At 38.7% G+C, this 13,564-nt stretch overlaps 1 protein-coding gene across 1 annotated transcript; it reads left to right on the forward strand.

Annotated features, from left to right (window-relative positions):
- The first annotated feature begins 5,794 nt into the window (after nucleotides 1-5,794).
- On the forward strand, nucleotides 5,795-7,126 carry LOC132544769 (uncharacterized). The gene has a single exon (XM_060208418.1). The coding sequence runs from the start codon at nucleotides 5,795-5,797 to the stop codon at nucleotides 7,124-7,126; it is 1,332 nt and encodes a 443-aa protein (XP_060064401.1).
- Nucleotides 7,127-13,564: the final 6,438 nt, after the last annotated feature.

Genomic DNA, 13,564 nt, shown 5'->3' on the forward strand with positions numbered 1-13,564 from the left:
CACGAACGGACTACCAAATGATAAAACAACATTGAAGCTATTAATGTTAACAATATCTAATTATATTTAACAATTCTATCAATTATGTAAGTGATTAACAGAAGACACAACAACAGCTAATGGAAACACTATAGCTGAAAATCACTCAGGTGTAAAATTTGACATGTTGGACAGGTAGTACAGGTACATTTCAGAAAGTTGGCTAAGTGAGAATGAACCCTTCTGTACTGGTTAACGATATGTAAACCGTCAGCTGATAATATTTAAATTAACCATTTATGTGCTGGAACTATTATCAGTCTTCACTACTTAGGTGCATGATACCTATAGGAACGCTCCTTATTGAGTTATAGCCCTTTGCTATTTTCGGATTTCCGCTCTAGTTCACATGGGAAAAACGAAAGCAGATGTTTTCTGACCAAATATTGTCCATCTATCGGCTATATTGTGGCCCATACTGTGTAAGTTTACATAAATAATTGAATTTATTTTCCATAATAACTGTAATTAAGTGGTAAAGCAATACAATTAGTAATTTAGGTATGTTAACACACTTTGTGTCGTAGCTTGAAGCGGTAACTTAGCCTCACATGCATAAGGGGCTCATTTCTACGATTCGATTTGGTCATAATTGCTGATTACTAGTTTAGTTAGCCAGGTATATTATTAATTTTGATCCGTTCTTGGTACATTAACATAATATGTTAATGTAATTGCGAATATGTGACATTAGTGTTGGTGCAGTACACATGTAAGAAATATTAAGGATACTTGTCCCTCATTTTTGCGAAAATTACCAAGTGACTTGTTTCATGATCTCAAGGTGAGAATTAGATAATTTAAGTAGTCAAATGTTGTTCTAGATAAGCCATAGGCACTTCATTGTTCTATATAATATAGAAATCGTGTAGAATTATAATATGTACACTTGTAGATCTGTAATTGAATAAGAATCAAAACACAACACAGATTACTTATGTCAACCTTTAATTTCCTTTCAGCTTTTACTATTTCTCCAATAAACCTGACGTACCACAAGCCAGGCTTGTCTTTTGTCAGTACAGTAAAAGACAGTTTAACAACCATCAACTATGGCCGAGTATGGGGGCTCAGGCAGCCCTGAGGACAAAGACCATGCCGTCCATGAACAGACACAATACACACAGCAACAGCGGATAATCACTCTATCCCAGAAAACAGAGGAACAGTTCCAGGAAACTGTTACTAAGCTTTCCAGGCAGCTTTCACGCATCGAATTGGACATTGATGAGGTATTGGTTATTGATAGCTCAACCATAGACTCAGCTCGCCTCCATGAAGCGGAGACACAAGTTCAAGCATTATTTGATCAATACACGCAAGTTTCAGACAGGTTCTTGAAATACCTCACAAGGCAACGATCGCACAGCAGCCTTGAGGCAAAGTCAACACCTCTGTTGAATCGTGAATCTGTTGAACTTAAAGTTAAACAAGCTCTAGAAAAATTCAACACATACAAGTCTGTGGAGAGCAGTAAACTAGAGATTAAGGAGACTGAAGTGAAACACAATACCAGAACTGAGAGTAAGAAATTAAGATCAAGTACTGAAAAGAAAAGTAGATCAGCCCGTAGCAAAAAGAGTTCCTATGAAAGCAGCGATTATTCATCATCGACACGATCAACAGTCCTGAAAAAGCGTTTGAAGGCCACAGCAGTCAAGGTTAAGACTCAGTATGAATACGAGGTGAGGGAGACAGAGCTTAAGAAAAATCAGGCCGTGGCAGAAGAAGAAGGAATTAAAGCCCAAGCTACTGCAGCAAGGAGAAGGTTGGAGTTACAGGCAGATCTTGATTTACTTGCAAGAAAGAAGGAAGCAGATGTGGCCGCGGCTGAACTTAAGGTCTTTGAGGATGATGGGTTTTCGGAAGATGACGCGTCAAGTTTGGATCAAGACGATGTGAATGAAAGGACTCAGCAGTATGTTGACAACCAGAACTCTTTACGCCAAAACATGGCGGCAAATACAAACAATGTTGCCATTGATATTAATCCCACAGTCAACAGTGAGAAGCAAAGGACATTCTGGAATCCTTCTGCTGCCCCTTTCTGCCCCAACGAACCCAACTCTCAGACCCAGTGCTTGTTGGGCTTCACTCAATTCTTGATGAAGAAAGATATGATTATATCCAGGCTTTCACAGTTTGATGACCTACCAGAGAATTTCATATCATGGAAGGCTAGCTTCAAAGATATTATGAGGGAGGTAGGAGCTAACCCCGCTGAAGAACTAGACATGTTGGTTAAATGGTAAGGTCCTATGTCGTCGCGACATGCAAAGAGCATTCGGGCCTCCATTGCTGGTAATCCTCAGCAGGGTTGTCAAGAAATATGGAACCGACTTGATGAGCAGTTTGGATGCCCAGAGGTGATAGAGTTGTCACTGAAAAAGAAACTGGATAATTTTGGAAAGGTCACAGTAAAGGAGCCTGAAAGACTGTATGATCTACTGGATATTGTAGCTGAGATCCACACAGTGAAACAAAACAACAAGTTCAATGGAATCCTGTCATATTATGATTCTTCCCTTGGAATAAATCAAATGGTTTTGAAACTACCTCCAAGACTACAATACAAATGGACAGACAGAGCCGCATCGTTTAAGAAATCACATGGTAACATTTATCCACCATTTGGATTCTTTGTGAGTTTCTTAAAGGAAATGACATCCGTACTTAATGACCCGGGCCTGATGATAGCTGTTCAGGACAATTCGTCTAGCAATGCACGTCGTTTTGACAATCCACGACCACAGCGTACCGACGCCACCACACGTACAAATGTTAAAGTGAAAAAGACTGAAGTGAAATGCAATTCCCAACATCGAGACAGTATGTCAAATGAAGGTAGATGCATTCTCCACGACTCAAACCATACATTAAATGAATGTAACAAATTCAGACAGAAATCATTAACCGAGAGAAAGAAGCTTCTCACAGACCACCATTTCTGTTACAAATGCTGTAAGTCGAAGTCACACATATTCAAAGACTGCCAGGAAGTAGTTTGTTGCAGTGTATGTCATAGTAATAAGCACCCTTCCGCACTCCATCCCACTGAGAGTCGCAACAAGCCTGTGCAGGATAAGCAACAAATGCAGAAGCCAAGTCATGGCGAGGAGGAATCGGTCTCAAGCCAGTGTACTAAAATATGCGGAAAGGGCTTCAGTGGGCGCTCGTGCGCTAAGACACTTCCTGTCAAGCTTCATCCCGTTGGGGAACCTAATAGGTCAAAAACTGTTTACGTCATCTTGGACGACCAAAGTAATCGGAGTCTCGGTCGGTCTGATATCTTTACATTCTGGGATATTCCATGCAGTGGTCCAGAACCGTACACAATGGTGTCCTGCGCGGGAAGACAACCTACAGATGGGCGTCGTCTTAATGGTTTAGCAGTAACATCCATGGATGGAGCTCACACCATGAACTTACCTACAATAATTGAATGTAATGAAATTCTAAACAATAGAGAGGAAATTCCTCCGCCACAGGTGTCTACCTGGTATCCACATATGGCAGACATAAGGTTCCCTCCCTTGCTACCGGAAGTAGAGATCCAGCTTCTCATTGGGAGAGATCTCCCTGAAGCTTTCCATGTGGCAGAACAAAGGACAGGTTCAAACAGTGATCCCTTTGCCCAGAGACTAAAATTAGGCTGGGTTGTTGTCGGCGAAACGTGTCTGGGTAAAACACACAAAACAGGGAACGTCTATGAAAACCAACATTCTCCTCGATGGTAGATCTACCTGGTTTAGTGAGTGTGTCAACAAGATTCAGGTGAAGGACTCGCCTGATCTTTGCAAAGATGTATTTCTGCGCTCCCGAGATGACGATAAGCTAGGATTGTCTCGAGAGGACAACCTCTTTTTAGAAATCATGAAAAGGGAGTTCACTAGAACCTCAGATGGGTCCTGGTCGGCACCACTTCCCTTTCGCGAGCCGCGTCCTCGTCTCCCGAACAACAGACCACTTGCTCTTCAGAGAGCTCAGATGTTAGATGCTAGCTTAAAGAAAGATCCTACTAAACGGGGGCATATGGTTGATTTCATGAAGGATGTAATCGACAAGGGTCATGCAGAAATCGCCCCTCCTCTGGATGAGGATCAGGAGAGATGGTACCTTCCACTATTTGGAGTATACCACCCTAAGAAACCTGGAAAGATCAGGGGGGTGTTTGATTCATCGGCAAAATACGCAGACATATCTCTTAACCAAGTACTGTTGAAAGGGCCAGACTTGACCAACAACCTTCCCGGGGTACTGCTTCGCTTCAGGAAAGAGGAAGTTGCAGTAACTGCTGACATACAGCAGATGTTTTACTGTTTTTCGGTCAGACCGGACCATCGCGATTTTCTACGTTTCTACTGGTACAGAGACAATGATCCATCACAACCCTTGATAGAATACAGGATGACCAAACATGTGTTTGGTAATGTCCCATCTCCCGCCGTGGCTATTTACGGACTCCGGAAAACGGCAAATGAGGCTGAGGTCGATTACGGTAGTGATGTCCGCGACTTTGTAGAAAATAATTTCTATGTCGATGACGGCTTAATCTCGGTGCCTACACCAGAGGAAGCAGTAAGCCTCATCACTCGCACTCAAGCAGCCTTGGCTACGGGTGGCATTCGCTTACACAAAATCTGCTCCAACTCCCAAGAGGTTCTGGACAACTTTGACGCAAGTGATCTTGCCCAAGACTTGAAGGACCTTGGGTCTATGTTGGGGATTACATGACGATGCATTTACATTCAAAGTGTCAAAGACCTCAAAGCCATACACACGTCGCGGAGTACTCTCAACTATCAATTCCCTTTTCGACCCCCTTGGGTTCTTGGCCCCGGTGACAATCCGAGGAAAAGTTTTGTTGCGCAATATGATTGAAGGAACGGTCGACTGGGACGAATCACTTGCAGAAAGACAGCGTAAACAGTGGGAAGGTTGGGAGAAGACACTTTCGCATCTCGAATCTGTGACAATTCCGCGTAGGACACCTATTTCTAAGAGCGATATCTCGAATGAGGTGCACATTTACGCCGATGCGTCAGAACAAGCCATAGCGGCTGTGGCATACCTCGTGACCATTGATGCTGAAAGGCAAGTGCACATGGCTTTCTTGTTGGGGAAATCTAAGGTTGCCCCTAAACATGGACATTCGATACCGCGATTGGAGCTGTGCGCAGCTCTACTTGCCGTTGAATTAGGGGAGACCATATCTGAGCAGTTGTCATTACCACCTGAACGCATGACCTTCTACTCTGACAGCAAGGTTGTCTTAGGCTACTTGAATAACCGTGCCAGACGGTTCTATGTCTACGTTGCAAACAGGGTCAGCAGAATTCTCAAATTCACAAAGTCGGAACAGTGGTTTTACGTTGAATCGGAAAACAACCCCGCAGATCATGGCACTCGGTTTGTGCCTGCCTCACAGCTGAAAGACAGCATGTGGATTTTGGGACCACACCAACTCTGTCTACGATCGCAGTTAAAGGAAGAATCCTTTCCCCTGATGGAACCATCACAGGACGAGAACATTCGCCCCGAAGTCGTTGCCATTAAGACTCAAGTCGTACCTACCCCAGTAACTGATCTCATATACAAGTACTCTGATTGGAGGAAATTGATTAGGATTGTGTCTTGCGTGATGTATGCCGTAGAGTGTTTCAAATGGCGACGCAGAAATGCCAAACCTTGTTGGCGCAAAAATTCTCAGGAACTGTTGCACGCTGCAGAGACATTTATCATAAGAGAGGCCTAGATGGAAATGTATAGCCTTGAAGTCGCAGCGCTTAGACAAGGGAAACCTGTGCCAAAAACCAGTTCCTTGATGAAGTTGTGCCCTTCTCTGGGTCCTGATGGACTTCTACGAGTAGGCGGTAGACTTGATATGTCGGACTTGGGAGAAGGTGTCAAACATCCGGTTCTCATTCCAGGGTCACACCAGATCGCCAGTGTTATCATTAGACATTTTCATGAATCTGTTGCTCATCAGGGGAGACACTTCACAGAGGGAGCAGTTAGGGCCGCTGGCTTCTGGGTAACTGGTGGTAAACGTCTGATTTCGCTCCTCATACATCGGTGTGTCAAATGCAGAAGGCTAAGAAGTCGTCCCTGCACTCAAAGGATGGCAGACTTACCTCTCGATAGGGTTGTGCCCTCGCCTCCATTCTCCTTTGTGGGAGTTGATGTTTTCGGACCTTGGGAAGTTACTTCTCGACGCACCCGAGGTGGTGTTGCTGCCAACAAGCGCTGGGCAGCATTGTTTACTTGTATGTCAACAAGAGCTGTTCATATCGAGGTGCTAGAAGAGATCAGCTCCTCCTGCTTCATCAATGCTGTCCGAAGACTGTACGCCATACGCGGGAAAGTGAAACAATTCAGATCAGACAGGGGAACTAACTTCGTTGGGGCAATATCGGATCTTGGAGTCACAGTTATAGAAAGTAAGGATGTGAAGGACTTTTTGTCCTCCCAAGGAACAACGTGGGTGTTCAACCCCCCTCATTCCTCCCACTTCGGAGGTGTATGGGAGCGCATGATTGGGGTAACTCGCAGGATCCTGGACGCAATGTTGCTGGAAGGGAGAGGGAAAGACCTTACCCATGAAGTCCTCACCACCCTCCTCGCGGAGGTAGCCGCCATCATTAATGCGCGCCCCTTAGTGCCGGTTTCATCTGACCCAGAGCAGCCATTCGTCTTATCACCCTCTGTACTGCTTACTCAAAAATCAGAAGGTCAGGTTGAGACCTTCCAACATCTGAGCCTTAAAGACATGTACCATTTGCAGTGGCGTCAGGTCCAAGTTCTCACAGAAAGATTCTGGTCACGATGGAGGAAAGAGTACCTGGCTACCTTGCAACCTAGAAGGAAGTGGCAGGAGAAAGAGCGGGATATCAAGGTCGGTGATGTAATCATAATGAAGGATTCGCAGGCAATACGGAATGACTGGCCATTGGGAGTCATTACACGCGTGATCCCTAGTACTGACGAACTAGTACGTAAAGTTGAACTTCGCGTTGTCCGCGATGGAAAGATCTCAAACTTTATCCGTCCTGTGGCAGAAGTTGTGGAACTTATTCCCAGAGATTGAGATGACAGTGTGTCATTCATCAAGCTATAAATGTAATTAAGTGCCTTGACTGTAGTGAATGAGAACACGGACAACTTTCACTTATAAAACGTCAAGGCAAATCTTGTTATTTTGCTGTTCAAATTGCTTTGTGTTTATTTTGGTTAAAAAGCAGGTGAGCAATGTTATATAATTTATAGCAATGATAGTGATATATACATATCAGGCGAGGAGTGTGCTGGAACTATTATCAGTCTTCACTACTTAGGTGCATGATACCTATAGGAACGCTCCTTATTGAGTTATAGCCCTTTGCTATTTTCGGATTTCCGCTCTAGTTCACATGGGGAAAAACGAAAGCAGATGTTTTCTGACCAAATATTGTCCATCTATCGGCTATATTGTGGCCCATACTGTGTAAGTTTACATAAATAATTGAATTTATTGTCCATAATAACTGTAATTAAGTGGTAAAGCAATACAATTAGTAATTTAGGTATGTTAACACACTTTGTGTCGTAGCTTGAAGCGGTAACTTAGCCTCACATGCCTAAGGGGCTCATTTCTACGATTCGATTTGGTCATAATTGCTGATTACTAGTTTAGTTAGCCAGGTATATTATTAATTTTGTTCCGTTCTTGGTACATTAACATAATTGCGAATATGTGACATTAGTGTTGGTGCAGTACACATGTAAGAAATATTAAGGATACTTGTCCCTCATTTTTACGAAAATTACCAAGTGACTTGTTTCATGATCTCAAGGTGAGAATTAGATAATTTAAGTAGTCAAATGTTGTTCTAGATAAGCCATAGACACTTCATTGTTCTATATAGTATAGAAATCGTGTAGAATTATAATATGTACACTTGTAGATCTGTAATTGAATAAGAATCAAAACACAACACAGATTACTTATGTCAACCTTTAATTTCCTTTCAGCTTTTACTATTTCTCCAATAAACCTGACGTACCACAAGCCAGGCTTGTCTTTTATCAGTACAATTTAAAAATGGGGCAAAACCACAATTGGCCGGGTAGTGGAATGAGTGCAATGCTATATGGTATTAATAAGACAATTAAGGGTGTTTCATTTGTTGGGTATGTAGAATATTTGTTATAAGAGAGAAATTTTGGTTGTATTTTATGAATTGGTGCAGAATGAGGGCATTTGAGGAAAGAAGTTGTAGCCATTTTTGATTCGGAGATGTCAAAAAGATAGTAGTTTATCCTGACTCTATCATGTACTGTAAAAACATTAATTTTCGTGGCTGATTCTTTTCCTTGCTATCGTTGGTAAAATGAAGTCTGAAATTTATATGTCCATGAGCTGTTATATCTGTCCACGTAATCAAAAGGCCACGATTTTTTCTCAAAAAACCACGAAAATATGCCATGTACGTAATCACTGGTTGCAGTCATCACAACTTTAATCCTTTTCGTTTCATTCGAATAGTGGTATGGTTAAGCAAATACACATGTAATTGGCGTTGTTCTAAAGTTATCTGATATATAAGTATCACCAAATGTATTTATTTATGGGGCTACTCAATCTCCTTCCCTGGATTTTAACTTTTCTTATGATTACTTTGGATTTTTCGCATTCGTCTCCTAGGCATTAAAATTCAGACCCAAAGCATCACAGTATCTAACTCTAAATTTGTGTCAAACGGTGCGATTCACTTTGTGCGTTTTTAGTACACTACTTCAAGACATGCCTTGCATGAGTTTCTTTGTGTTTACACTATGCAGTGCTATATGACATGCTTGACAAAATCCTCATCCATTGAGGAAAATCGATACCGAGTCATATATATCTACTCATTTATGGTCGGCTATATCGCTTTATTCTTCAGTTAGTAATTTATTAGCAAACACAAACAGAAACGTATGCATTTAACTTTTTTATCGTTTAAGTAATTGTTGTCGTCTGAAATTTATAGTTTCACTGTATGACAAAGTGGAAATCAAGGAGAGTCACACAACCACTCAATTGTACGATCCCGATTTTGGTTTGATGCGCGACATATTCAATTTTATGCTGATAACAACTTTGCGTTGTTAATCATTGTTGTCTTGTTTCCGCCCTGATAAAAGCTGTATGAGTGAAATAATATCTATAATGATAATTATAGATGATAATACATTATCTTCATTTTGATAATGATTTTATATGAGATGTGATCGTTGTAAAATTAGCCTGACATAAGTATAACAAAACTTCTCTATCCCTTGTGATAAGTTATAGGTCCGACATGTTTTACTGTGATACTGACAACTTATATTCAGTGACTCGAATTTAGAAATGTGCTGAAACTTGGACATGATACGCAATGCGTTATTTTACTGCGTTCAATATATGTAAAACCACATCACCACAGTGTGTAGCCAATGTCACATTGAATTAAACTAAGGGAAAAACCCTAGCAGATCGGGATGAACATGTGTTGTATATTGGCACAAAAGAATAACAAAAGCATGTAACAATTGACATAAACTTGATGAAGGAAGTCCAAAACAAAACATTAATATTATAGTAGATTAAAATATAATCAGTTTTTATTTTTTATGTATCGTTACTTACTTACTGTATCTGTATGTTTGCAGGCAAAGCAATAATGAAACGAAGCAAATATATTTGCCTAGAAGTTTTAAAGTGATGTAATATTCTATTTCTTTTTTTAATACTCAGATTTTGGCTCTATTTTCCTCTAGCCGGTTGATATAGTCTATCATCATGTACATTCTTTTTTTCCAATCGGTATTTTATTACTCGAAAAATAAATCAACATAGCACATATTGTAAATAGTTAAGTAAAATGACAGATTTAAAGTGCAAAGTGAAAGATTAGTATAAGTTGTTCTGTTGTAAAAGGTGTACCAGGCTAAGCTAGTCCATAATTTGGTAATAATACGCGCACATGCTCGAGGATATATGGATTAAATTTGATGGAATTAACGATGCTCATAAACTCGTCTGGGTATAGCATACAGAAGGATTTCAGCCTATATATGCACATGCATGTTTATTGTATAATCAGATAAGTAATCATTCAAAGAAGATTGCATCTGCTTTTGTTAAAGGCTACAGGAGTAAGTTGTTTTCAGTTAGCCTACGGAGTATATTGTTTACAAAAGGGGTCATTTCAAAAGAATTATATTGTTTTTTCATTGACTATGGAGGGGTCGTCTCAAAAACTTGGTACAGTTCTACTATTTCCTGAAGATGTATCCATTCAGGTGTTAGCTGTTTCATCCATTTCTTAACCTGCAGCCTGTATTTAACTTCATTTTTGAACAATGACAAAATATTTGTATTCTTTGTTCTTTGCTCACGAGTGTAGTAGTGTTTTTAAATAATGTAGGCTATAATAGTAACGAGGTTATTTATCATTATATACATGTGGTTTTTGAAATCTTATAGCCTAGAATTATTGTTTACAGTGTTATTAAGGATTCATTTGTCACATGTAACTGTTTCATAAGGGTTCAACATATTTACAACTCACGAAAAAGTGATTCAAGTCTTCTGTTTCTTTACAGTAATTACAAAGAGGATTATCAGTTACATTCCATTTGTACAATAATTTTTTACATGGAATTATCATATGAATCAATTTCCATCTAAATTCTTTCAGCTTGTTTTCTTTTATAAATTTAAAAGTATGTTTAACTTCAGTTTTTGTAGCTTTGAACAATCTGACAGTTTCATTAAGTTTAAAGGTTCTGTTACCCTTGTTGATGGTATTGTTTCGTATATATCTCTACTTTGCAGTTCATGCAGCCTTATGTATTTGTGTTTATGTTGTCATAGAAGCGAAATGGACAGTCAATTTTCACTTGAGTCTTTCTACTATCTTCTTCTTCAAGAACCATCTTTTCAGTTTACTTATTTCTGATATCCAGTTTGTTTTTGTTTCCAATTTGGACAATATAAATTCCTCAGATATTTTTTGCTCTTGGTTAAGAATGTCTTCAACTGTTATTAAGTCATTTTCTATCCAATTATTGTAAACTAAACTTTTCCCTTTGTATTTAATGAATTGATTTCCCCATAATATTTGTTTTCTGATTATGTGATGTGTTGTTGGGAAAAAAAATTGTTGTTGACTATGTTTTATCCATGCATTTAGTATGTCTCGATAGAACTGAGGTATTCTTTCTGTCCTTTCTATACTTTTTTTCAGAATCAAGGTTCTTTTGAAAATTAGAAATTTTTTTCCATATTTCCCATAAACCCTGCTGGGGAGAGTCTTAACCCATTTAATTCTGAGCATTTCTATATGAGATTCAATGTCACACATGTTTAAGCCTCCCTCTTCAAATTTTCTTACCAAATCTGTTCTTTTTAGTTTTTCCCATTTTCCTTCCCATATGTACTCAAATATCATAGTTTTTAACCTTTTAATTAAAAGCTTTGGCTTGTGTATATTAGCTGCTTATATATGTTATTATTGGTATGATTAGTGATTTCACAATCTGAATTCTGCCTAGTATTGTAAGTTTTCTCTCTTTCCACTGTTGCAACTTTCCACTAATTTTTGATTCCATTTTTTCCCAGTTGAGCTCATCACAAAGATTCCTATTGGTACCAAAATATATTCCCAAAGATTTAATTGGTTGCTTCGAAAACTGAATTCCTTCATATACTGCTTTTCTCTTTTTCCATGATCATAACCACATTCCTTCAGTTTTCTTTTTGTTTAGCATTAGCCCAAAGTATTTACCATACTCATTAATTAGGTTGAGAGCCAATTTTATTTCAAAATTTGTTTTTAGGAATCTGCGAATTGGGAAATTACCTTATGTTTTTTTATTGTGTTTTGATTGTATAGGTATTTCTTTGAGGTATTTGTCCTCTCTTATTCTTATTGCAAGAATTTCCACAGCTATGACAAACATCAAAGCCGACAAGGGACAACCTTGCCTTGTTCCACGTGAAATGTTGATTTTTGTCGATAACCAACCCTTATTTAATATGTAACCAGAGACATTTTTGTACAGAGTTTTTACACATCTAATAAAAGAATTATTAAAACCAAATTTTGGTAGGGCTTCTATCATGAAAGGCCATTCTATAGAATCGAAAGCTTTCGAGAAGTCGAGGAATAATAAAGCACCATTTGTCTTAATTTCTTCTGTATATTCTATTATATATTGGGTTTGTCTTATATTAAAACCAATATTTCTATTTTCTATATAACCAGTTTGATCTGAGTGTATAATATCAGGTAGAACAGATTTGAGTCTTTGTGCTAAAGCTCTTGCTGCTATTTTATAATCGACATTAAGAATTGTAATAGGCCTCCAATTGTCTAAAGATAGTGGGTCACCTTTTTGAAAATCAGAGATAGGAGTCCTCGTTTCTGTGTAGTTGACATTTCTTCATGTTCATAACCACTATTGAGTGAATCAAGTACCATGTCACTAACCTCATTCCAGAAAGTTCTGTAAAATTCTACAGTTAATCCATCTAGGCCGGGGCTTTTATTAGATTTCATTTCAAATACTGCTTTTTTTTTACATTCTTCGAGTTTTAATTTACCGTCGCATCTTTCTTTTTGTGATGCGTTGAGAAGTTTTCTAGTGCGAGTTTGCTGAATGTACTCTTTTATCTCAATTTCATTTAGGCTTTTGGATTTATACAAGTTTTCATAATATTGTCTTTCTAACTCTAGTATTTCTGTTTGACTTGTAACTACTTTCCCATTTTTGTCGTTTAATTGAGGTATGTTCTTCATACTCTGCTTTTTTGTTTCTAGTTCAAGAAAATATTTGGTGTTTTTTTTTCTCCTTTTTCTAGCCATTCTGCCCTAGCTCTGTTTTGAGCCCCCCTTGCTTTGCATTCATAAGCATCCTCAATTTCTTTCTCTAGTTCAGTCAGTTTTTAACTATCTACTTCACTCAAAGATTTTTTTCAAGTTCTGAAGTGTTTTCCCCATTTCTACAATCTCATTTTTTTCTTTTTATTGCCAGGTCCCTGTAAAATTTTATAGTGTACTCTTTTATTTCCTTTTTGCATGTGTCCCACTGTAGTCGTTTTTCAATGTTATGTTTTGCGCAGTATTGCTTGTGTTTTGTTATTAAATCCTTAATTTGTGTGTTTGTAGAAATCTTTGTTCAAAATACTGTTGTTCATTTTCCAGTATCCGCAACCCTTTTCTTTAATTTTACTAGCAATTTTTAGTGAGATTCCCAAGTGTGATGTAAATTTTATGTGTGCAGGTCTAAAATTCTATTTTTTGTGTGATATGAAGCTGAACGTGTTTGGTGCTCTTTATGATTCCATTATTGTTTTCCATGTTCTCATTTGAGAACGTGACATTACTTGCTTGGATTGTTTTCATGGCAGGTGTTCTAGATGTAGCAGTGACGTTAACTCTTTCGGAACACGTGGTCTTATTCTTGTTGCACTTTTTGAGAAGTCTTCTTGTAAATCTTTCTTTTGTTCATATTT

The sequence above is a fragment of the Ylistrum balloti genome, unplaced genomic scaffold, assembly GCF_031769215.1.
Source record: "Ylistrum balloti isolate Yb309-2 unplaced genomic scaffold, AGI_CSIRO_Ybal_v1 Utg369808, whole genome shotgun sequence".
Classification (NCBI taxonomy): Eukaryota; Metazoa; Mollusca; class Bivalvia; order Pectinida; family Pectinidae; genus Ylistrum; species Ylistrum balloti.

What these genes read in the sequence shown, in the direction of transcription:
- LOC132544769 (XM_060208418.1), top strand. Translation starts at nt 5,795, where the DNA reads ATGGAAATGTATAGCCTTGAAGTCGCAGCGCTTAGACAAGGGAAACCT.